The 26,154-nt window shown below is 37.9% G+C and overlaps 1 protein-coding gene across 3 annotated transcripts in view; it reads right to left on the minus strand.

The window, feature by feature from the left end:
• Positions 1–1,601: 1,601 nt before the first annotated feature.
• The window catches only part of LOC143289060 (protein Mo25-like), a 68,613-nt gene continuing 44,060 nt past the window's right edge, over positions 1,602–26,154 (minus strand). Inside the window, exons 6-9 of one of the 3 annotated variants that reach the window (XR_013056179.1) lie at positions 20,866–20,991; positions 17,818–17,961; positions 5,769–17,064; positions 1,602–5,712 (exon numbers count right to left, since the gene is read on the minus strand). Coding sequence is in view for 1 of the 3 variants with exons in the window: in XM_076597877.1 (XP_076453992.1) it covers positions 16,831–17,064; positions 17,818–17,961; positions 20,866–20,991 (504 nt within the window). In the remaining 2 variants the exon portion in view is untranslated. Of the gene's footprint in view, positions 17,065–17,817; positions 17,962–20,865; positions 20,992–26,154 lie in introns of all 3 variants that reach the window. The other 2 variants (XR_013056180.1, XM_076597877.1) reach the window with 2 other exon arrangements.

Raw genomic sequence — 26,154 nt, forward strand, 5'->3', positions numbered from 1 at the left:
CTCGGAGTTCTGCCAGTTTTAAAATTTTTTAATCTGTTCAGTGCCAAGGAATTATGTTTAAAAATAGTGCTCTCCTCTTATTGGGGAATTTTCAGGATTCATGGGTAATATATATATATATTTTTTTAATCTACCACAAGAACTAAAGGAGATACAGAGTGGAAGTAAACATTTTTGTGAAAGAAAATGAATGTGGACTCTAAATCCGGGCTTTCCCCCCAATTATTTTGAATGTAGACAGTTATTCAGGCATTGCAAAATGAAGATTTTTCTTTTTCTTTTGCATTAAAAGTCTTTGGTGTCAGATACTGTACCATGTCAAACTGATGCAAACTAGGCCTATTGGTTTGATCTGTTTGGCACATCAGTGATAAGACGTCTTGCTATTAGTCTGGCATCAAGCGTGCCAATCAAACGCCATTTCTGGCCAGAGCCGATTACTTGTTCACAATGGCCACCATTTACGAAGTACATTATCTTGTTGCTCTGTCTTTGTCAACCTTTTATGCATTTGAAATGTTTTCTTGCATGCTTGGCGTTTTATTCTTTCATTCCTGCTGCACGGTTTTCCAGTTTACGGGAATCTTACCCTTCATTCCTGGAAGCCAGAAAACCAAGCAGCAGAGAATTGTCCCTTTCCTTACTACGGCAAGCGCTTTGAACTTTGTGCGAGTTGCGTCATTAGTGCGCGTCATCTGTCCTTGACCGGGTCACAAGCAGGGCACTGATCATGAGTGGAATGGATGACAGACAACCCCCTCCCATGGCTGTGGGAAAGTGACCGCCTCTACATTCTTGCCAATATGCTGAGTAGACACATGTACACAGAAAATGGAATGTGTAGAAAATTCTGATTCTGACCAGTTTTCCGATGACGAGTTTTACAATGCTTTATCAGATGATTTTTATTTGTTAAATTGAATGCGGAGAAAGTGCAATTAGCTGTTGCTACAACACAGATAGTGGGTGATGAAAAGTTCAAAAAGTGCAAGTGTGAAAATTGTGGTGTATATTTCTGCAGTTAGTGGCGTGACTGCTTCATGGTATATCACTTACGTGTCACCTTTGAGTGACATGTGACGTGACGACTGTGACATGAACATGTGTATGCAAAGAAAGCTTCGTTTCTGAATAGTTTTAGTTCAAGAATTATGCATCTTTATATAAAACATCTTTCAGTTCACTCTAGCGAAATATAAAAATAAATTTCATTTGAGGTAATTAAAAAAAAAAAAATTAGTATTGGACTAATATGCATGTGCATGACACAACTGTATGTTTGACAATTGGCACCACAACATGACCAGCTACTCATCTTTCGCAGCACAGTCTTTGTGAAGTATGTCAGATTTATATAATTGGTGAAGCCATTATCAACAGATTTGTTTCCGTTTTTAAGTATCGGTACACAGTTAGTCACATCAGTACAATTAATTTTTATGAAATTACTGTTCCGTCAGATGCATAGATGTGAAGTATCAGACCTAAAGAATAGGTGCACTTGGCATTGCAGACCTCTGGTTTCATCCCTCTCATTCACTCCCCAGCCTTTTAAAAAAAAATTTTTTTTTATAATCAAATAATATGAATCAACACCACAGCACAAATAGATGGACTTTAATTTTCATCTGACAAATGGACTTTGCAAAAATACATGTGCTATATACATACATATCTATTCGAACACAGCCCATTCAAATCTTGCACAAGGCTGACAGTTCAACTGCAATCTGCTGTCTAATTGAGGAGACAAGTGAGGATCATTCTTACCTCTCATTTGGTCACTCACATCCCAAAATGCAATACCAAGCACACTCAATTCTTTTTATACATTAATGAGAATGTGAAAAAATGTGCCTGGACATAATTATAATTATATTCTGCTTCATCTCTCTCTTCCAAACCTCCACATAATTCACTCAAACATTTTGAGTTCCTAACATTCCTAACATGGGCATAGTCTGCCTTGAATACAAATATGGAATCCATGATCAGATGTTTTAATCGTGGAAGGAAGATGCAAATAACAGAATGCAAAATGGCATCTGGATGTACTGGAGGGAAGGACAGGAAGAAATGTTGAGGAATAAAACTAACAGTAACTGTCTTCTGTAGTCTATTCTGGTATTTGCTCATGATATGTGTTCACCAGCTATATCTATAATTCTGTTATTTTATAACCAAGAAGTGAGAGTGCAGCTAAAATGAATGGAAGAGCGAGCCTTGTGTGTGTATGTGTGTGTGTGAACATGTGACAAGTAAAAAAACAACAACAAACTAAACAAAAACCCCAAAACAAGAGATAAAAGCCTTCATGGCTCATATGTGATTCCCACTGGAAAAACAGAAACCAGGAACCAGGTGGGGGTTATCACTTCTTACAATTTTTTTCCCTTTAACTTGTGAAAATCACTTATTTTGTTTAATTACCTTTATGAGAAAAAAACAACAAACAAAACTGAAATTTGTGAACGGCGTATATTTATCAAAAAATAGTTGTGTTTTTTTTACTCACCATCAGAAACATGTTTGTCAAACTGACAGTTGTGTGCTGGAAAGGGAAAACCTAAAACAGCCTCCACTGATCAGCATTTCAGTGTCTCACTGTTATATCTTTCAATGCTTCAAACTTTGCCTGTCTTCATTATGACTTTCTGGCTTGGCCAAACTAAGCAAAAAATTCGAAAATGTGCAACACTGCACACAAAAACATCAGATGTACATGCAACATGGTAGCTTAAAGCCAGAAGTAATTCATAAGGTCACTGGATTTCTTTTAAAATAAATCAATGCGATTTGATGATGTGTAAACTGATTGTCAATCTTTTTTTTTTTCTTTTTTTTTTATCACCAGAAAAAAAATCTTTTGTTGAAAGCTGTTCTCGATTGTGAACAATGTACAATCCTGACCACATCTGATCAGCATTTCGCCGTTTCATTTCCAAACAACTTGTTTGTTGTATTCACATGTTTTTTAAACCAATGATCAGAAGAATAAAAGAATTATTTTTCCTAAACCTCAAAAATATAAATATCAAGGGACAAAACCAAAAACAGACCCCTAGATGAAGGTTATATCTGAAAAATGTCTTCTTTTGCTTTAGCTTCAACATCTCTCTGTGGCTTAGGCACTTAAAGCAAAACTCAGACAGATATAACAGCTGGTGAAAATTGTAATCTAAAAACAGACCCTGAAAAGGTCACATCTCTGAGGCTCTTCTTCACCTTCCCTATACTCCCCTCCATCTTTTTTATGAATGCTATTCAGGGAATCTTTTCCTTTGTTCTAACCTGACGGTACTTTGTAAAACAATATTTCAGTCTTATCAGCCTCACAATGTTTGCTTTACTTTTAACATTATACTCCCAGAAATTTATTTTTTATTTTTTGCCAATAACACCAACTTTTAAAAGAATCACAAAGATTAAAAATAATGCTCACAAGTATATAAGAATATATGTTTTACTGAATAATGAATGGATGAATATAATCATTACATGTTCAATGTTGACAGGAAAAATCAAGGAGATAACCAAGATTTTCAGATAAAGATACACAAAACATTTGAAGGAAAAAGAAAGAAAGAAAAGAAAACAAGTCTCTGTATTTTATGGGTGGAAATGGTACAGAAATATTTCCTCTAGACCCTCTCTCATATGTGAAAGTAGTAGTTGATTGTGTAGGTATATTTGTAATGTTGTATTGTGTGTTCGTCAAACGCATGTATGTATGGATGGATGTATGCATGCATGCGTGCATGCATTGTATGTAGGTATATATATATGTATTGTACATACAAGTTTGTATGTGCATATATATGTTTATCGTGCATGATTGTGAGTTGAGGACAGTGTGTTTTGTATGCATGTGTGTGTGGATTGTAAAGCGCTTTGTGCAATGAGGAAAGTGCTGATAAATGTGCAGTTATTATTTGCAAGTGTATCGGACATAATAAATGGGTGCAATTATGTTGTTTCCTCCACTATCATCCTGTTCAATACACAAAACACCCACACTCACCCACAAACACTATTATACAATATCACATCACACACACTCTGTAGTCACCTACAAATGAAGTTTTGGTGATCATGTGACCAGCCTGACTATTGATTATGCAATGATCCCTGAACAGCAGCTAAAATTGTCATCGGGAGTGAAAGGCTCCAGAGTGGTTCTAATGTCTCCTGGAAAAACAATTCGTCATAACACAAATAAAAGTTCTGGATAGCAATGGACTAGCAAATATTGTTCATAAAGTAATTCTGCTTCCAATCCAGTCACATCAACTTTCAGCATATAGTAAATCAGGTTGGTCTTACTGCAGGCATCTCTCCTTTTGATTAATCTACCATACAGGGAATGAACTGAAGAAAGTGTTGATATATGCCAAACTGACCCTGCCAAGAAACTGTTTAGCACTGATCCAGTAATATGATTAGCACATATGCCTTTAGTTTTATTTATTCAACTGATCTTGCTCAACAAACAACACACACATGCAACCATATGTACACATCACACACAGTTGTCAGAAAGTAGAAACCGACTTCTTTCTCTTTGAGCAATTTCACTGAGCAAGAGAATTCCCATGCAACATTCTCCCATTAATCTCTTTATCTCTCCATCGATGAAGTTACTCATCATTTCCTGTAGAATTTTTGGTGAATGAAAGTCACTCCTTACCAGAGTCAAAAACCAAAACTGGGGGTCATGTAGTGACAGTCTTGAGAAAACTTTTGTGGGGATAAATGTCTCTTTTTCTTTTTAAATTTTCTCTGAAAAGTCAGACTAATTGTAACAATTTTTATTTACTAAATATTAATGAAGAATCATTGTCAGAATGAAAGTTCATTGTTCAGAATCCTGAATGTTCAAAAAGATTAAACACAATGCTCACAGTTTAACTCAAATGAATACACCATATACAGGTACAAACCAGATAAAAAAAATAATAAAAAAAATGGGGGGAAGCTTACATCATACACACAATTCAGAAACAAAACCATCCTTGATTAATTTACACAAAATAAATGAACAAATGAACAGCAGGAAATATAAACAAACAAATGGATGCATACATACATGGGTTAGTAAATTAACTACCAAAGTGAAACAATAAAACAAACACTGTTCAAAAGTGCATTCATAAAAATAATTCAAGAAAAATGTTTTGTGGTGGTCAGTACTGGCTCAGTGTGGGAACTATTCAGTGCATACATGTCATCTGCCAGCCACATGCATGGTACAGAAAAGTGACATCCAGGAACATCCCTGCACTGACCCCATACCTTTTTTCCAACCTTATACTGTTACAGTGTCAGTTTCTAACCCCATTCTTTTGTTCCAACCTTACAGTGTCAGTGTCTAACCCCATTCTTTTGTTCCAACCTTACAGTGTCAGTTTCTAACCCCATTTTCTTGTTCAAACCTTACAGTGTCAGTTTCTAACACCATTATTTTGTTCTAATCTTACAGTGTTAGTTTCTAACACCATTATTTTGTTCTAATCTTACAGTGTTAGTTTCTAACACCATTATTTTGTTCTAATCTTACAGTGTTAGTTTCTAACACCATTATTTTGTTCTAATCTTACAGTGTTAGTTTCTAACACCATTATTTTGTTCTAACCTTACAGTGTCAGTTTCTAACCCCGTTCTTTTGTCCCAACCTTACAGTGTCAGTTTCTAACACCATTCTTTTGTCCCAACCTTACGACCTTACAGTGTCAGTTTCTAACACCATTCTTTTGTCCCAACCTTACGACCTTACAGTGTCAGTTTCTAAGCCCATTCTTTTGTCCCAACCTTACAGTGTCAGTTTCTAAGCCCATTCTTTTGTCCCAACCTTACAGTGTCAGTTTCTAACACCATTCTTTTGTCCCAACCTTACAGTATCAGTTTCTAAGCCCATTCTTTTGTCCCAACCTTACAGTGTCAGTTTCTAACACCATTCCTTTGTCCCAACCTTACAGTATCAGTTTCTAAGCCCATTCTTTTGTCCCAACCTTACAGTGTCAGTTTCTAACCCCATTCTTTTGTCCCAACCTTACAGTGTCAGTTTCTAACACCATTCTTTTGTCCCAACCTTACAGTGTCAGTTTCTAAAACCATTCCTTTGTCCCAACCTTACAGTATCAGTTTCTAAGCCCATTCTTTTGTTCCAACCTTACAATGTTAGTTTCTAACCCCATTATTTTGTTCTAACCTTACAGTGTCAGTTTCTAACCCCATTCTTTTGTTCTAAACTTACAGTGTCAGTTTCTAAGCCCATTCTTTTGTTCCAGCCTTACAGTGTCAGTTTCTAACCCCATTCTTTTGTTCCAACCTTACAATGTTAGTTTCTAACACCATTATTTTGTTCCAACCTTACAGTGACAGTTTCTAACACCATTATTTTGTTCCAACCTTACAGTGACAGTTTCTAACACCATTCTTTTGTTCTAAACTTAGTGTTAATTTCTAACACCATTCTTTTGTCCCAATCTTAAGTGTCAGTTTCTAACACTGCTCTTTTGTCCCAACCTTACAAAACCTTAGTGTCAGTTTCTAACCCCATTCTTTTGTTCTAAACTTAGTGTTAATTTCTAACACCATTCTTTTGTTCCAACCTTACAGTGTTAGAAACACCATTCTTTTGTTCAAAACTTTGTGTTAATTTCTTACATCATTCTTTTGTTCCAAAATTACAGTGTTAGTTTCTAGCACCAATCTTTTGTTCCAACCTTACAGTGTTAGTTTCTAACCCCATTCTTTTGTTCTAAACTTACAGTGTTAGTTTCATAAATCTGTTCACATCCCATTCCATGCTACTTGTTTTATCTTCTTCGGAAGCTGATCAATCAAAGTTGTTTCTGACTTTCCCCTATATGTAAAAAAGATGATACATCCAGTCACACTTGTAAAAAAAATGTGTTAAAAATGTATGCATTAAATCTTGAAATCTATGTGATGACCAGAACTATATTATGAAGGAAAAATGTTAATGTTGTACTACTAATGCTGCCTCATCACCCACATGCCAATTTTCTTTGAATTTTTAAGAAGACATAAAACTGATTTGACTGACTGATTGACTGACACTGGTTGTGAAAACTTCTGTTAGAATGACTGAGAAATAATGGAAAGCAAGTGAACTGCATTTTAGTCAGTCTATTTAATTTCTATGTGTACATATAATAAGAGAGAAACAACATGCCGACTGTGCTGTGGTTTCAGAGAGCTCAAGAACCACTACCAGTGCTTCATACTCTGTACATTTGTTTGTTAAATATAAATAAATATAGCCCATGATTCTTCTGTTGGGACATTTTGCAAACACAAAAGTAAACAAATATATAACTTTCTGGAACTGAACCTGAACATTATTGGGCTGATTAAATCTGGGTTATCCCACTGATGCCCTCAGTTTCTCCCAAGTTAGATTATGGAAAATCAAACTGAGGATCTCCTCATTTGGATGAGAAGATAATTCGAGGTCCCTTGTGCAGCACATACTTGGGGCACTGAAAAAGAACCCATTGCAACGTAAGACAATGTCTTCTGGCAAAATTCTGTTGAAAAACACTCTGACAGGTGATCAAGCACATTGGGTTATGCTGCTGGACAGGCATCTACCTAGTAGATGTGGTGTAGCATATAGATTTGTCCGAACTCAGTGACGGCTCCATGAGAAACCGAAACTTTTGGGAACATTTCAGAAGCATACAATGTATTTCCAGTCTGGTAAAAAGACTCAACTTGACGTGCCTTTATTTATAGACACTGTCGATCATTATGTGAATTTCAGTGATAGAAAATAAAACTTTTCATTTCGTTTTGCTGAGAAATGTGGCATATAAATACTAAAACATATACTAGAAGGATTTTTTTTTTTTAAAGGAAGACGTACAATCTTTTCTTCAAAAGATCTGCATTTATTCCACTAAACCACACAGAATAAATTATGAGACTTTATTTTACAGGCAGACAAGATGCAGGAGAACAGAAAGTTAGTGATTGGGAAAACACAGAAGGGGATTCCCATGGCCATATTCATATTCTGTGAGCAGTAAGATAATTTAGCTATTGCCAACTCACTAAGGAAACATATGGACACAGGTAAGAAATAGTTGCAAATACTTATGTAAATGAACGTTTTATAACAGTTGATGTAAGGATCAGTCGCTGAACTGGACAATGTTGTCTCCAGTAGTTAATGACACATTGTGATGTTGATGATCATTACAATTCATATTCATGTGAGTTATATCATTTATACAGATCTAGTCATAGGTTGTTAGTGTCAATGATCAAGTGTTTGGTGTCCAAGATCCAGTGCACAGTCTTTTGTTGTTGGGACCATCTCAATATCAGGCATAGTCTCATGTCTGTATACTTGTGTATACTTTCAAAACAGGATGATCATGCTTTGGAATACACTTGTTTTCATAAGAAATACTGTCAATCACAAGTAATAAGCCAGAATAATGCTAGAACTGGCAATCTTTCACAATTGACAGCAATCACCTTGTTGTCAATCTCAAAATAATAAATGAGTATGGTAACAAAAGTAAAAAAAAAATTGAAATGATCATATTTGATTGAAAATGGTGTGAGTGTGTGTGTTTGGCTGTTGGCGTTATCACACTGTTTTGCATTATCACATCATAATTTACATACTACTTAGGCAGTTCAATAGAGATTGGGCAAAACCCCAAAAGTTTCCCTTTTTTCTTCTTCTAAGTTGTATACTTTTTAAACAGCCCTATGTGTTTGAGTTTATTATTGTCAAGCACTGATGTTACTGTTGAACATAATTTGTCTCTGTACATGTGCAAACCTTTTAAATTTAGAGAAATAGCTATTTGATAAATTGTTCCATTACTTCTAAGCATCATATTTTCTTTGAAATTTATTTGCTCAAAACACCATAATTTGATTTGATTTCTTAATTTCATTTAGCATGTATTATGAACTGTTAGCACACCTCTTTATTAGGGGCCATGGCCTGCAATGAATAAATCATTTATATCCATTAAAAAAACCCAAAAAAAAACCAGGGTTTCATCTAAAAATTCAAAATATGAACAATGTGGGCAGTTAACATACTTTTTAATGTTATATCTTGCAACTTAAAATTTAGATCTTAATCTCATTTTACTGGCTTGATCAGTTGTTATCCTATGGACTTGATGTTACTGTTGCAGCAATGCACAGGTGACTATTCTCTTTGCCCTGCGTTGACCTCCGCTTGTCCAGAGTAGTCCGAAATATAAAGTAATCCCAACATGATGCACATGAGCTTGTGTGTCAACTGATATACTGCCACTGCAGTGGAACTTAAATTTTTTCTTCAGCTGCTGTCTACCTGTTGATTTTATTTTGTGTATCAATTAATGCCTGAAGAACTAAAGAAAGAGAATGCAGTCATTCATTAAAAACCCCCCCAAAAAAAACACCTGCTGACATGGAACTAGGATATGGAAAAGACAGAGTCAGTTTCCTTGAAGGTTGAAAGGAAAGTTGATGTCACAGTGCCTTAGTAAACACTGTTGGAATAAGCGATAAGCTGCATACATACTGGCATAACCCATTCAACCCAAGGGAGTTGACAGTCTAGACAGGTTTCCCTGTCATATTCATGTAGAAAAACACAGAAAATATACAAAATTGACCAGCTTTCCCTCCAAATTAAACATGTGGACACAGCCATAAACATTAATAAAAGCAGACTCTGGATGCATCTTGATTTATATTAACACTGACTGCTTTTTCCAACTTAGCAAAAAATCATTTGGATGATCTGCCCATCTGACTGAAAACATTTTGGTCATTTTCAAGAATTATCAGTCCATCATCCGATGTCCAAATTAGGCAATGCTCAGATGAATCCCTGTGAAATGAAAGGTTTGTGTTTGAATATATGAGAGGATTCCATCATATGGTCGTCATTACTTTCTTTCTTCATGTTTTTGACTTATTCTGCCAGCAGTCACCCTCTCCAATTTTCTTCAATTATTTGCTTGTCACACACACCACAATTTCATGCTCCAACACACACATATGCACTGTGACACAGACACACAATCAACTGGAAAACAAAAAGTTCTCTGTCATAACACACATGCAAACAAGAACAATTCTGAAGAGGGAGTTGTCCCTATACTGCACTAAGCTTTGACATCTGCCACTTATCACCCAGGGGCACACTTTTCTCACTTTCCATGTGCTAGCTATCAATCATGTGAACATATATGTATGTATACAATGTGTGTCAATGCCTGAAGAACTAAAGGAATCAGAAGTCAAAAAAAGAAGAAAAAACAACAACAAACCAACAAAAAACACCCCCAAGCCTGCTTACATGAAATTTGTTTAACTTCATCTATAAAAAAAGAGAAAAAATATATAAATTTTCAGTCCATATATACGGCGTTCCTTTTTGTAATGCACACACTGAATTTGTGAACAATAACATAGCACAAGGGGCTCTCTTGTATTTAGAGCTGTCAAAATGTTACCAAGTGAAACTCATATGTTGTGGTTGCTTATTGTAATGGGGATGTACTTTGGAGCAGGTAAAGCAAAGAGGATCTGTATTTATCAATATTTAGCATAACTCATTTTCAATTCTGTCTCCACATCACTCACAACTTGCTGGTATAGTTAGCTTTCTTCTCAAAAGAACTCAGTCCATTTTCATTCTGTCCACTCTTCTCAAATCTCTACTTCTACTGGTGTACCCTAAGGCACAGTGCTGTCCTCTGTCTTATTTACACTGTACATGGATGACTGCAGACACAGACTGACAGAGGAAACTCCTGTCATAAAATATTCTGACGATTCAGCTATTAAAGATCCGTCAAACTGTGATGCTATTTACTTTAACGAAATTAAAAAGTTCTGTTCTTGGTGTGAGGAAAACTATCTGGATTTGAACATTCTGAAAACATAAGAAATATTAGACTTTCTTAAAGACTTAACCTTGTTATGGTCTACCATTGGAGACAGTCAATGAATACAGATATTCAGGGACTATCTTAGGCAATAAGCTGACTTTTGACAGGAATGTTGATTCTATTCATAAGAAATGCCATTCCAGAATAATTTTTTTTTGCAGAAACTAAGAAAAAAAAAGTATAAATTCCAATATTCTTCAAATCTACTACTAATGTTGTGTCAGGTCTGTGCTCACAGTTTCATTTATGTGCTGGTTAGGAAGTTATGGGAGTGAGGAGTCAGCAAGTTTTGAATGATGTAATGAGTGTGTGCAGTAAAGCTGTGGGAGTGCAACAAGCTAGTAATGTAGTATGCAAGAGCTGTTTGAGGAGTGGTTCAGAAAGCCAGGCAGATAGCAACTGACAATACCCATATTTTTTAGCAAAGTATTATGAGCAACTGCCATCAAGACAATGCTACAGAACTTTTAAACTGAAATACAGAGCTCTGAGGACTTTTATTCCATGTTCAATTCACCTTTTAAATTCTTGAAAACTATATACATGTGTTTGTGTGCACGTGCGTTCATGTGTGTGTGTGTGCATGTATGTGTGTGTGTGCGTGCTTTTATGTATGTGTGAAAGTGCAAGCATAACAGGTTGCATTTTAAGTTTCTAAAACAAAACAATTATGGTTAAAATACATGACAGCGTGTGTTATGAACGTGCAATATGCAGACTGAGCAATATGCACGATGCATGTGCAATACAATATGCCTAATGTCAATGTTCATGTCTTTAAACATATTAATATTTATAATTACGGTGTAATCATTGATAATTAAAGGAAATTTTCTACCTAAAATTACGTTTAAGTAACATATTTACCGTGACCCACTAGTGCAGACTCTGGCAGGGGTCTGACATTCCTGTCCTGTGCAAACTGCTATCCGCCTATGTGGAGAAAACGAAAGTAGCAACCCAACTCATTCAACAATCACCCACAGGGCTAGAGATGCCCTAACCTGGTACAAGGAGGGATGAGGCAGTCCAACTTAGAGATGCCACTCCGGACACACATGCCCTTCATTCCTTCCAAGTTTGTAAGGCATCCCTTCTTCCCCCCCTTGCCTACAACAACCCTTGGTTTGCACCACTGTGGTTGTGACAACAGCTCCACACGGGCCCTACATCCTAGCCAGCCCTCCCATGAAGGGGTGTCTATCTTTGCCTTCCAAGTTTTAGCAGCCCAAAAACTCCCCACTGGGCAGGAGACATTCTCCCTAAGTCCATCTCTTCCATTCCTCAATAGTAGCAGAAGGCCTGGGTAATAATTGTTTTCCTCTATACTTGGGAGAAAGGCATATTGACGAGGTCGGATGAGTCTCACAAAGCACAACGAACCGTTCACTAGCCACAGGGGTGTACCTTTCTGCCCACTCATATCAGCATGGCAGATGCCACATTAGTTCGCCCCATTACCTTGTTTGAACAGAGATCCAGCATCGACGTTTCAAACAACTGGCGTTTGAAAGCACTTTCTGCACTTGGTCTTCCCTGCCCGATCCTTTCAGCCTCAACACACAACCACTGCTGTGGTTACAGATGGGCATTCCTTCTCAAGCACTGTCTTTCCAATGACACACTTCCAGGGGTTTCTAGCCTAGACAGGCTATCCCATCATGAAGCCCCAGCCTTCAGTCAAGGGCCTGTCAAAGGATGACTTTGTTGTCACTTTGGAAGCAAGCACCATGTCTTTCAGACACACAGTTGCACCACAAGACCCTGTCAACTCCTTCCAGCTTCCTTACACTTCAACATAACCTGCATGGTGGACACCTTCATCCCTCAAGCACACAGGAGCTGTTTCCTGATTTACCCATGCTGACTGGTGTCCTTCTAGGACCAGAATATGATAATCAGTCGTGTACGACAATGACCATCAGCACAGCAGAGGAGGCAACTGCTCTCCCGACTATTCGGGCTGGAATTTGATTATACAATTTATAGTAGAGAGTGTTTTGCCGAAGTTGCATCCCCACTCCCTCGATCAAGAGGGCCTTAGGACTCACCACTGGGATTGATCCCAAAGGCTAGTTAGCCTCCAAGGCTACAGCACTAGGTCCCAGTGCAATTTGACTTATAGTGTGAGAGACATAGTCCTTCATGAGAGACTAAGCTGCAAACGATTTCCCTTTGCAGTAAAGAAACCACTGATAATACAGCTCTCACCTTGCTGTTGGCCATACTGAAAACGTATGTCAGATCAGTGATTTGATGTAAATGGCCAGTACAACACATCTAGAGCCAGTTTTCTTCCTGCCCCCGTCCCGCTCCATCCCAGACTTAGTCCGCACCACACACAGCCAGAGGCCTGTCATGGATCCGGTCCCCTTTCTCACTAAAGAACCTTCAGCGAAAATTTTCCTCATGGAAACCCTCTTCCATTAGGAATTTCACCACAGAATGAGACTCAGTGACCTGGACTGGAGGCACATGAAGTGCACTCCCACAGCCTGATCCAACCCAGCCATTGACTGCCGACAACTTTCTGCAGGTTGCTCCAACATGCCACACTCAGGTAGAGAAGCCACCAAGCCTTCTGTATGCCCCTTCATGATGGTACCTGCCTGGGCAATTGCACAGCCTTGTCCCAGAGACACCAGGGACCTCAAGTCTCTTGTTGCCAAATGTCTGCCATTCTGTGCAAGGCAACATACCAGTGCTGTTTTTTGGCAGCGACAAAAAAGTGGCTGGTGGAGCGCCCATCGTCTGTCAGCTCGCATGCAGGAGCCCTACAGATCTGGCTGTCACGCCAAAGGCAAGCCCAACATGGTGGGCTACCTCTGTCTCGTGCCAGTTTCCTTCAAACACATATATTACTCCACTATTGGCCCACAACCGATGTGGAATCATGAGATCAAACTACATGTGCACCTCCTTGCATTGACGCTCAACTGCGCTCAAGGGAGACAACCCTATAGGGTACGCGTTTCTTTCCCTTCCTTGATTCGAAGGGCTCTCAATAAAGTGTGGATTCATCACAATGACCCCATTTTCTTTGCGCTACATTTGTCAGCACAGCTGTGGTCCACAGACCTCTCCCACAACACAGCGGCGGACCTCGGTCTTCTTTGTCCGCACCAATATCCCTAGGTGACACAGTACACTCTACCTTCATCGAATTCTACTTGAGGGACGTCTGTCGCTTTAGGGATGATGGCTCAAGAGGCTTTGCCTCTGCAGTGGTCACATAACAGGCCATCGCAGTGCACTGGCAATAGAACAGACGAGCCCTCCACCTTGTTGTGCCATTCTGCACTAGTGGGTCACGGTTAAGTATGTGTAATTAAAAGGAAATTTTCTACCTAAAATTATGTTTAAGTAACATACTTACCGTGACCCACATATAAGACCCTCCTGTTCCTTCCCGCTTTCTGTTCTCCCTGCACACTGCGCTGGTTGCGGCGATTTGCCGTAAAAAGAGGACGCTAGTCAGGGGGGCAAAGGGGAGGTTACCTACTTCCAGGAGACCTACTTCCAGGAGGTTATCAGCTGTAGCTACTTTCGTTTTCTCCGCATAGGCTGATAGTAGTTTGCACAGGACAGGAATGTCAGACTCCTGCCGGAGTCTGCACTAGTGAGGCACGGTTGAGTAAGAGTAATTAAAAATGTTTTTAAAGTGAATATGTGAAATGCCCTTATTTGAAAACTTATATATGTTTATTACTCCTGTATAATCAAGTAATGTTTAATGTTGTTTTCTTGTGTATGTGTGTGCGTTGGCTGATTGTCTGGTTGTGTTTTGCCGCACCTGGTGCAATCTCTCTTTGCGAGATAATAAATTTATTTTTATCATATTTCCTTTCAACAAGACAAAGAAATAAAAGAAACCCAACCAAAACTTGCAAGCAACAACAGTTGAAAGAAATATGCATATCCAATGTTTCAATCTGTTACACACAGACTCACATGAACCATTCATACTCACAGCATAACCATTTACAATAAGCAACCAAGCCTCAGCACAACACCATGCTATACAAACAGCAAAACAAATAAAAGATAAATATACATAAAAAAAGATAACTATACAAACAAAATATGCATTAGCCAATATGTAATAAATGAAATATATTCATTCAATAGAAAGCTTTATATATATATATATATATATATATATTTTTTTTTTTTTTTTTTTTTTTTTTTTTTTAAACTGCTGAGTAAACTGAAGAAGAACTCCACAAGTGTTACAGTACAAAAACCACATGCGGATATAAATAAATTTAGTTTCATTGATTTGCTCAACACAATGTTCTTTTGCATACAAAGTGTGAGAAAAAGATTTATGATCAAAACCAACAAGAATCTACATGCTATAAATTTTGGTGCAAATGAATGCATATGATGTTGTTGTTTAATTTAAATAAATCATAGAAATAGGTTCTGCAACTATATGATTTCTTCATTTTGAGAAGATTTGAAAGAATGTTTCTGAACATCTGAACAATCAGGACAAACATTCACATTCATATCAGTCATTTATTAACAGACATACCCATGACAGACTTGGTCATAAAAAACATTTTAAAACTTGCACCAGACCACACACACATCCAAAGCAGGTATCTGTTTTGATACAACACTAATATCTTACCTCTCCTCACATTTGCTTTAAAATTTCATTTTGTTTCTGATATAAAATAAATAAATAAATAAATAAATTTTTTTAAAGTCCAAAATATGAAAATATTGGTGATCCTTCAGACAAGAAACCTGTTCAGATAACCATAGTGAGATAAATATATACTTTATTTGATTACAATTTTTACATGTTTATTGACAGATTTGTTGGGGAAAGTCTATCTGCAAAAAAAGCAATTGAATGATCTTTCATAAAACTGGTTTCTAAACCATTCTTTGATAAACTGGGTTGATACTGATTTAGTTGATTAGGTACATGCTATACCTCTGCATCAATATAACAGAGTCACTGTTGGAGTTTTTACCAATGATGGGTAATTCAAACATTTTAGTTCTGTACAAAATTACCTTTAGATACCTGATTTAAAATCAGTCATAACAACTGTAACTGTATATACATATTTGTTTATTTGCACATCCATACTCAAATTTTAATGTCAGCATTACAGAATTTTATGAATCCAAGAGTATACATTTAGCCTCAATCATGTTTCAAACACTACCAAGGCTAGGTGAAACTGATCACACGTAAAACTGATATGTGATCAACTATCATGCAACATTAACAGTGTTGCTTCCACAACCTTCCAACTGAGAACATAAAATGTATGGTAAATGATGACAACTCAATAACCAACCAGCTGTACAGTCCATGGAATCCAGTGACATACTCTCATCTAAAGGACATAAGCACAAATGTAACAAAACATTGAGCCTCAACATAGACAGGGAAGGAGGGACACAAACAGGGGGAGTTCAGTGTTGATATAAGGGTGACAGAAAGACGCTGAAGTGTGGAGTTAAATTGTGCCAGCTCTGCCATTCCTAGGGTCTGTCTATCATCATAGCAGGGGGCCAGTCTGCTATTCTGTTCCAGCAATGGATTCACCTGCCGACCAGTCCTCATTTCTTTTGACAATGAAAGGTTCAGCAAAAGTCCCAAAAGAAATCTGGCATTTGGAATCCTATTCTGCCTTTTCTAAATCCTTAAAGCTTGTGATTTTTTTTTATCCTCACTAATTTCCCTTCCCTGGTACAGATCACTGTGTTTTGAGACCTCCATGTGGGGAGGGACAGTCAGGGCTCCATGTCACATCAGAATCACCAGCACTCACCAAAAGCTCACCATACCCAAAGTCACCCATACTCCAAGATCAGCTGACATCAACATGTATCCCATCCACTAACACACAGGAAAGAGCCGATGTTATGAGCCCCCATCTGTTTTCAGGTCCGCTGATCCTGGAGAAGAGGTGTCCTGGGCCCCAGCAGTGGGGCGCAGTTCTTTGATCTGTTTGATGAGATAGGCTTTCTCATCGTTGAACTGCTCATCCTCACTTCGGTCTGTGTGGAACTTGGACAGAAAGTCCACCAGTTTCTCCTTGTTCCTCAGCAAGATGTCCAGGATTGGCCTGGGCTTGTTGGGGTTGGCCACAAACACCTGACAAACACAGGGACCACCATCTCACCACTGACCATTCAGTGTATTCTCATAGCTTGCCCTCATCAATGTTTATTTACAGCTAAATCTTTTTATCCAAAACCTTTGATCACAGAAACACTATCAGTTTATCATCAGTACCTGAGAAATCCTTCCTCCCCAGTTATTTACCATCTTCATATCTGAAAAAAATATATGTCAAATGTTTATAAAACTTAAGTACCACAAGCATCCCTCTCTGTTCAAATTGACTTTGTTAATGTCATCATGATCAAGCAATATCAATGACGTACATAATGTTTTGGTGTTCTTGTATGAGGCCTTCGAATTAAGAGAAATTGTTACTTCGTAAAACTGGTATAATGCACTTTTTGTTGTATATGTTTATGCTTACTTGTTTATGCATTTTCATTGAGTTGTATTATGTTTACATATACCCCTTCACTCAGGGCTGTGGCCCGATTGTGAAAAAAAACATTCCAATTCCAATTCTCCAACCCCTATCCTCATTCATACTAACATGACCAACATAATTAAAAGACGAAATATAGAATGTGACAAGTCTGCAACCTCCTGGTGAGGTTTCTGAGTAATGATCATACATATGTTTAAGTGAGATTTTTCTGATGCATTTCATAATCAAGACATTCAACACATACAACAGATTCTCATACTCACAAAAATACAAATATAATAACAGTTTAGCAGACGACAAATGCAAGAATGGCCAGACAAAAGTACAATTATATGTACCTTAAAAACGTGAAAAGCCTCAAACTGGATATTGCGAGATTTCTCCCTCAGCATGATCATCATCAGTTTCAGATTATCTGGGCTGCTTATATACCGGGTCATTGTCTGGAAGTTGTGTCGGTCCAACAACAGTTCTCCTAATAACTGAAAACAAACATTTCACCAGTGTTAGTTATGCATGAAAAATAAATTCCTTTGCCCATATTAGATGATAGGCCTGGTCAGTCTGACAAATTACCTGACAGCTGCAGAAATCAGTTCAAACATTAAAATCTACGCCAAACCTGGAACCATGGGTTTCTTTTTTGTTTTGTTTGATTGTTTGTTTGTTACTGTTGTTAGTTTCATTTGTTTTTATTTTTTCCTTCCTCCCAGCCCCTATCTCTCTCTCTCTCACTGTTGCTCTTTCTCCTAGACTACAAGATTTAGGTTGGGTGTGTCGGGTTTAGCAACGCATCGTTACAGATACAGGAAACCTAATTACATTGATTTGATTTGCCCTTTATGCCAAAGAGAAGAAGATGAAGTACATTTTGTGCTGAGCTGTCCAGCTCTTGAAGAGATTAGAGAAAAATATATTCCATCTAAATATTACCGACAGCCTTGTACATTCAAGTTCAGTTTGTTGATGTCTTCAAAACGACAAAATGTTGTGTGGAATTTGCCCATCTTCCTGCACAAATCATGTAAGTTTAGAGAAACTGCAACTTCATGATAATTATGTTTTGTTATTATTAATGTTGTTTCAAATGATTTTCTTTTTCTTCATGTCTGTTCAAACAAATGCAACGCAACAGATGCTGTTTGTGTACCCCTTTATAGGGGCTATGGCCTAATGAATAAATTATCCGTATCCTTATCTTTCTCCTAGACTCTGTCAAAAAGTCATGCAAATGAACCACTTTTACATCTTTTTTGTGTTGTGAGATAAATGATTCTGAGGATGAGGATGAGGATGATGATACCAATGACACAATGTAGATCTACTTTTAATGAGAATGCATGACAGCTGTGTTCTAAACTTTCATATTTAACATCTGAGAGTCACTCAGGCCTGAAATAAGGAGATGTATTCATCAGAAAATATGAGCTTTGAGCAACACTTTCAAAAACAAATTGTTGTAGTGGTGCTGTGACTCAACTGAGTATTCAAACCCCATCCTGTCCATCTTCAATCTGTGCAACTAACCGCTGATCCATGTTGGCTGGTTATATCATAATATACCATGTTGATCAGAGAGCAATCTAAGTACAAGTATAATTGTGGCTCCATCTGTTTTGCTAAAACAATGCCATGGGCTGCTCCTGTTAGCAGACTTGTCACCCCCTAACCAGAATTGAGAGTGGCATTTTCATTATTTGGGAGCAGAAAATCTATTTCTGTCAGTTTTAGCACCAACACTTGCCATGCTGAATAATCAAACTAAAATGCAGCGGGTAATCGCCTAAGCATGTAGAGATGCCAACCCCTGTCAAGCATTTGCAGGAACAATCAGGAAATTTGGTTGGAACATTCTGAATTTGGTAAGAACACTTGAACTCTGATCCACATCAGCTAACGTACACATAGTACAACGAGCATGTGAGTTCCCAAAAATTGAGGGCATGATGCATGCATATTTTTCAGTGTACGTTTGGCGAAACTTCTGTTCCCACCGCTGCTTCTTTACAGTTGAAACATCTCTGGTACTGTGTCGCTTCCCTGGTCTTCATCTTGTTTCTCACAATCAGAATCCACGGATGACTTTCTCTATTTCAAGCCGCTTGTTCCTTTCTTGCACTCCGAAGCTTAATCCACCAAGCACAGATGCCCGCACAACTTGATTTAGCCACGTTCTGTCTTGTAGGGCAAACGATTAAGCTGACTGGTCTGCTAAATGCTGTTTCAAAGTAAACACGCACACAATTAGCTGAGTATCATTACGTGACACCAAGATTAGTAGCGACTGACCTGGCCTCGTGATCGGTATGTTGAGAGCATCTGGGTAATGTTATGACAGGAAAGCATGTGACCATGCTATGTAGTTGAAAATTCACTCGTCAGAACAATTTTGATGTTGGCATAACTTTGGAACAAACTGTGATCGAGCGTAACAAAAATACAGCAAAATCATAACAGTTGGTATCTCTGAGCATGAGGATGCAAATTTCTCTTTAATAAAAAACATGTTTTCCTAACTTCAATGTATCTAGCAAATTTGACATGTCCAAACATTTTCCAGGAAACCCAAATGTCACCTAACATAGCAAAATGTTCAGTGTGTTGATGTTGGCTTCCCAAACCAAAAATGAAGAACCACATTGTCACACTTCTTGCATTCCACCATGTGACACTTCAGTTTAAAGTCTAGTCAACACAGTATAGAAAACTGGGTTGGGCTTACAGATGAAGGTTGAACACATGGTAGTATTCTTTGTTATAAACTTTGTGTAACATTGTACTGCCAGCGTTTTCTTCATCAATGCTTGACCATTGCTACTTAGCACAGCCACACACTAAAAATGTAGCAATCAGCAAGTCTGTGTTCATGTTGATACCATAGAAAGTGCAGATGCTGAACATGACAACAGAAATGGTAACAACTTGCTAAAACCATCAATTTAACCAGCCACCATGGCAAAGTGGTTTGCATTGTGAACTGGCAACTGGGAGGGCATGGGTTTGAGCCACAGCAGAAGTTTTGGTTTTTCTCACCCTGTGGCCTGCTCATCCCCAGAGTTGAGTGTACTACAGACTCAGATGGGAACACTAATATGACACAACTGAGGGACATCCATTTCATTCATGCACTTAGGGAATTGTACTGAAGTATGTCAGGTCTACAGTAGTTCAGTAGTTGGTAGCCCTGTGAAGTCTTGGTGCATTTCATGCTATGTGTTAAATGACATATATATTTATTATCTACACAGCCAGTTGATAAACTTTATCATATTAGTTTCAAAATAACATTTATTGATGTAATAAAAGGCAGCAGCAACTGAAATCAGCCATGAAGTTCATCATAAACATGACCGTAACTGACCATGCAAATGATCATGTTCTATTACCTTGAGGGCTTGTCTGCGGGTTACATAGTTCTCAGAGTACAGAAGTTGTTGATAATGGGAGAAAAACTTGTCATAGTTCAGCTCAAGGAATACAGCTGAAAGTGCTCTGTGTTTGGTGATCAGTTCCTGTAAAGAGAAGACAGATAATGAGAGCACAGTATCATAAACTCTCACACATACAACCTTCCTTTGTGTCACAAACAAGACACAGAGTGAGGTAAGTGACTAACGTCCAGCAAAGCTTATGATCCTGATGGAACTCTTGACATTGCTCTTGAGCTAAAGGTTCCAAGATTAGAACAGTAAACACTTATGACTGAGTCTATGATTTGTGCGTTTATATGTGTGGGAGAGAGAAAGTGAGTCTCCATGCCTGTGTGTTCGTCTTCAGTTTAACGTCTTTCCACTTGAAGTGATATTAGATGGAAAAAAAAAAAAAAAAAAAAAAAAAAAAAAAAAACACCATGGGGGTAGGGGTTGTGGGAGGGGGTAAAAGTGTGTGTATGTGTGGAGGGTGAATAGGGAGAGACAACGCTAAGGAAAATGGAAACGTTATAAACGCCAACATCAAACAACAATAACAAATGTCCTATTGGACTACGCAGCAAACCTTCTGCAACAGCAAATAACATACTGGAATTGTTAATAACACATTCAAAAGAACTTTTGGTGAAGTCTGGTATGCCTGTGTGTGTGGCCCATGTGTGTGCATCATCTAAACTTTCTGTGTGAAATCAATGTATGTGTGAAATCAAGAAAAAGAGAGAGGGAATGTGTGTGTGTATATGTGTGTGTGTGTGTGTGTGTGTGTGAGAGAGAGAGAGAGAGAGAGAGAGAGAGAGAGAGAGAGAGAGAGAGAGCAAGACAGTGTGTGAATGCATGTTCGCATGCCCTCACACTCTTCCAAATGACATTGTTGCTTATAGTCCAGCCAACTGCACAGGTCCATATCAGGACTGCCGAACATAAAAAAATATTCAACCATTTTAACACAAAATTTTTTTCACATCTGACAAAAACAATAACAACAAATATAAAATAAAATAACCAAAACAAAACAAAAAGAAACCAACTGTAAAACAACACACTTCATTACATTATCTTTGCCATTAACATAAAGCTCCCAGCAAATCATATTTGCCAGGAAATTTTCACAAAAAAATGGTAGGTGTAGAAAAAAAATCTGGATTAATTTCTGAACTAACTTGCACTTAGGTAAAAGCGTTAATTTTTTTAAAGGAAAAAGAACAGAAAATTCAGAAGAAAATAATTTGTTATGATTGACTGAATATGTGTCCCACCATATATTTAAAAAAACCCAAAACATTTTGGATTCATCTGTTGTCATCTGTTTAGAAAGGTTAGAAGTCTGAGCATATTAAAAAATATTTGAAAAACAACAGTGAAGAATTAAACTGCCCAGCTTACTCTTGTTCCAATGTGTATGAACTGTCTTTCTTAAAATAACCAAGTAAACCGCTTGAAATTATGAATACTGTACTCCACAGCATATTCTCTTAAGGTTTTTCATGAAAAATAAATCAACACTCCTCATTTCAGTCAGTCCCCAACAGGAACATACTTGAGACTTAGAGTTTCTTAAATAAATACGAACTATAAAAAAAAACAACAACACCACTTCTGTTTTTGTTGTTGATGATGTTGAAAATGTTGCACATGACCATGAACAAGAGTTAAATGTCAACTGGAGTCAATGAAAACACAGAGAACTTGAGGAAGCAGTCCTGGGCGCTAGATCTCAACACACAGAGCAACACAGACCAGGGTGGCTGGAACATTTCTTACAGAAGGTGCTGTCATTTCACACACACACACAGATAACACTAAACAATGCAGTCCAAACTTGTTTTGCCACATTACAAATAACAGAATTTTAAAGTACCTTGAACAAAATCAGCTTTTTGCTAATGAACAACTCAGATTTCGTAAATTCTCCAGAACTTTATCTTTTTTTCTTAAAGTGAGTTATGATATCATAATCAAGCAACATAAAAAAACCCCACCTAAACAAACAAAAAAGAAACACAAAAAAAACACCCAACAACAACCAAAAAAAAAAAAAAAAAAGGGGGAGGGGAAAAAAAAAGGGAGATTATACAAGGCAGATTACACAGTTATTTCATTAGCTACCAAAAAGCCTTTGATATTGTTTGGCATGATGGATAACTATTAAAATTACAATAAAAAAGAATGGGTATCTAAAAGCTCTACTTTAATATCATACAGATTACGTATAATGGTGATAATTGATATATGCCTGAATGAATCATGGTCTTTCTTGAGAAATCCCTGTTAACCTCTTGACTGCGCTGTTGACGTACGGCATACATCATGAAATGTCGCTCACCAATGCTGTATTGATGTGCGCCGTATGTCATGTTACAACGTTCTATGTTTTGAGTCCCACATTACAGAAAATGCAGTCTGCTAACCATTAAATTAGCTCCCCTGAGAGCTCTTTATCTCCCGAGTTCCATAAGCTAAAATGATTCATCGGATTGTCATATTTATGGCGAAAGTTTTGCAAGTTTGTACGAAGCTCAAGTTGTGTATGCAAAGCCACAGCTGAACGCAGACAAACCCCAACACTTTCACTAATATTGAAAGAAATCTTTTGCGATGCAAACAGTAGAGATGAAGATTGTGGACTGAATGAGATAGAACTGCGTGAAGTTGATGCCGAGACGCAGATTTTGACATGCAGGAGGGTGGGAGGTGGAGCTGCTTGACGAAACTGAAGACAGACAAGCTCAGCTGATTCAAGATGCAAGTGGGTGTTTACGAGGTTTGTCAGTTTATTATTTGCTTTCTGTTTGTTGTAACAATGAATATGACTGCATTGTGTATGTTTTGAATGTGTTAGCTGTGGTAAGTAATTTCATCAGTCACTGATCAGTGTGTGAGAGTGAGAGAGAGTCACGTCTGTACTATGTGTGACCAACGCTGTGCGAGGGGGCGTGGCTTGCTGGCTGGCTCATTGTTGATGACAGTGTGTGTCACTCACCAAGAGCTTTCTTTGTATTTGTTTCTGAGTGTGTATTGGTTTGTTGTTGTTATTGTTGTTGTTCAGTTCAGTGTTGTTGTTGTTTTGTGTGAGAGAGAGAGAGAGAGAGAGAGAGAGAGAGTGGGGTTGGGGGGGGGGGGGAAGGGGGGCGGGAGGAGGATATGTTTATAAAACTGAAATCAGAGAAAGATACACAGAATTGTATGCCTGAATTACTTTTTAAATGCAACACTTGTAGAAGTGTGTGTGTGTGTGTGTGTGTGTGTATTTCAGCTTCTGAAAACAATCAGAAATAAAATGGTACCATTTCATGATCTTTTTATATGTAAATTTTTTTTTTTTTTTTTAAACCTCCAAAACCCCAACAAACTTAGTCTTTTATGCAATATGTTTCAGGTATGTAGCATGGTGATGATCATGATGTTCATCCTGGACCATCTGGATTGACAGCTTGCCACAAACCTACAGCTCAAGACCAGCAGCATCAAGACCAAAGAGCTACTAGTAAACAAGCCTCCAACAATTCTGGATTACAACAAAAACATGGGTGCCATGGACCATCATGACCAACAGCTGCAGCCCTATGATGCCACAAGGAAAACCCTGAAGTGGTACAAATAGCTGTGTGTGCATTTTCTACAAATTGCCATGCTGAATGTACACATCCTCTACAAAAAAGCAGGCAACAGCAATACACTCCTGGACTTCCTGAAGGATGTAATTAGTGCCATGATTTTTGGTGACCAAGACCAAGACACTGTTAAAGATGACCACGCTGCTTGTCTTGTGTGGACAACACTTCATTGATGTCATCCCACATACCCCACAGAAGGCCTGGCCACAAAGGAGGTGCAGAGTCTGCTGGAAGAAAGGACAAAGAAAGAGGATCTACTGTCCAGACTGCCCCAGCAAACCAGCACTGTGTCTTGACTGTTTCTGCAAGTACCACACACAGCGTTTTTACTGGCGATAGATCCTGGGTGAGTACACCCTTTTCATTCTTTGTGTGGACTGTGTTGAAGTCTTATGCACCTGGACACTGTTGCTCAGCCTTGACAGTGTGTGTGGTTGATCACAACAGTCACAAGAAAGACTGGTTGATAACCTGGTTGATAATGTAGCACCTACATGATGGAATGACAGTCCCAATTTTTTTTATGAATGCATTTTATGGAATTTTTCTGTTAGATTGACTCATTATTTGAAGATGTGAGCATTAAAAACAAAATCTTGGTTCATTTTCCTTTCATTTGATATATACTTTTATGCACTTCAGTACTTTTTGAAATATAAGCAAATTAAAATCATTGGCGTGTTTTTCTTGTTTTTCTGAAAATTTTCTCAGCATAGGCTATAGCAAAACGTACTAGCAGTGAAGGGGTTAAAAGAGGAGTCCTACAAGGTAATACACTAAGTCCTACACTTTTAAATATCTTTATTAATGGTATCATTCTCAACAAGATTCAGACTCCAAAATCAACAAATCAAACCCATCTCCCCATCTCATGTACCATGTTTACTCTACGCTGATGATACTGTGGCAAACAACTAAGAATGGAATGCAAACAAAACTGAACAGACTAAATGGCTATTGCAATCAGTGAGGATTAAAAGTAAACAAGGACAGAACAAAGGTACTGATGTTTTCCAAAAATGATTCAGTGCTTCCACACTTTTTCAGGATTGGACACACAACTGATTAATACAAATATCGAGGAATAATTTTCCACAAAAGTGGAAGTTTCTTATTTGCCCAGGATCATCTAATTAAACGACAAAAGCAGTCCACACTCTAAGGCGCTCAATTAGAGGCAAAAACATTAACATAAAAACCATACTGAACTTGACTCTTTGATAACCCTTATGTCAAATGGAGCAGAGTTGTGGTTTCCCTACACCATAAAACAAAGGGACACAAACACTCCTTAACATTTCCTCGTAATAATTTTCACATCAAATTCTGTAAATGACCGCCGGGTGTACAAAATAAAAGCGTCACACCTTCTGGTTGTTAAGTGAAATGAGATAATTCCTTGTGAGTGTGAAAATTATCTGTCATCTCATTTTATTTACATATAACAGAGTCACATGAGAATACAAATGTAGCTGAGCACTCAGCTGGCTATGATGACCACTACAGTTCAACTCAGAGCACAAGCTGTATAGAAGATGACATTTCACACTTGACCTACTGATCATAACTTGCGCATTAATACCAGCATGACGCCATTCAAAATTTGAAATTGGCATGCCCTATTGATGTC

Source organism: Babylonia areolata, chromosome 13, assembly GCF_041734735.1.
Source record: "Babylonia areolata isolate BAREFJ2019XMU chromosome 13, ASM4173473v1, whole genome shotgun sequence".
NCBI lineage: Eukaryota > Metazoa > Mollusca > Gastropoda > Neogastropoda > Buccinidae > Babylonia > Babylonia areolata.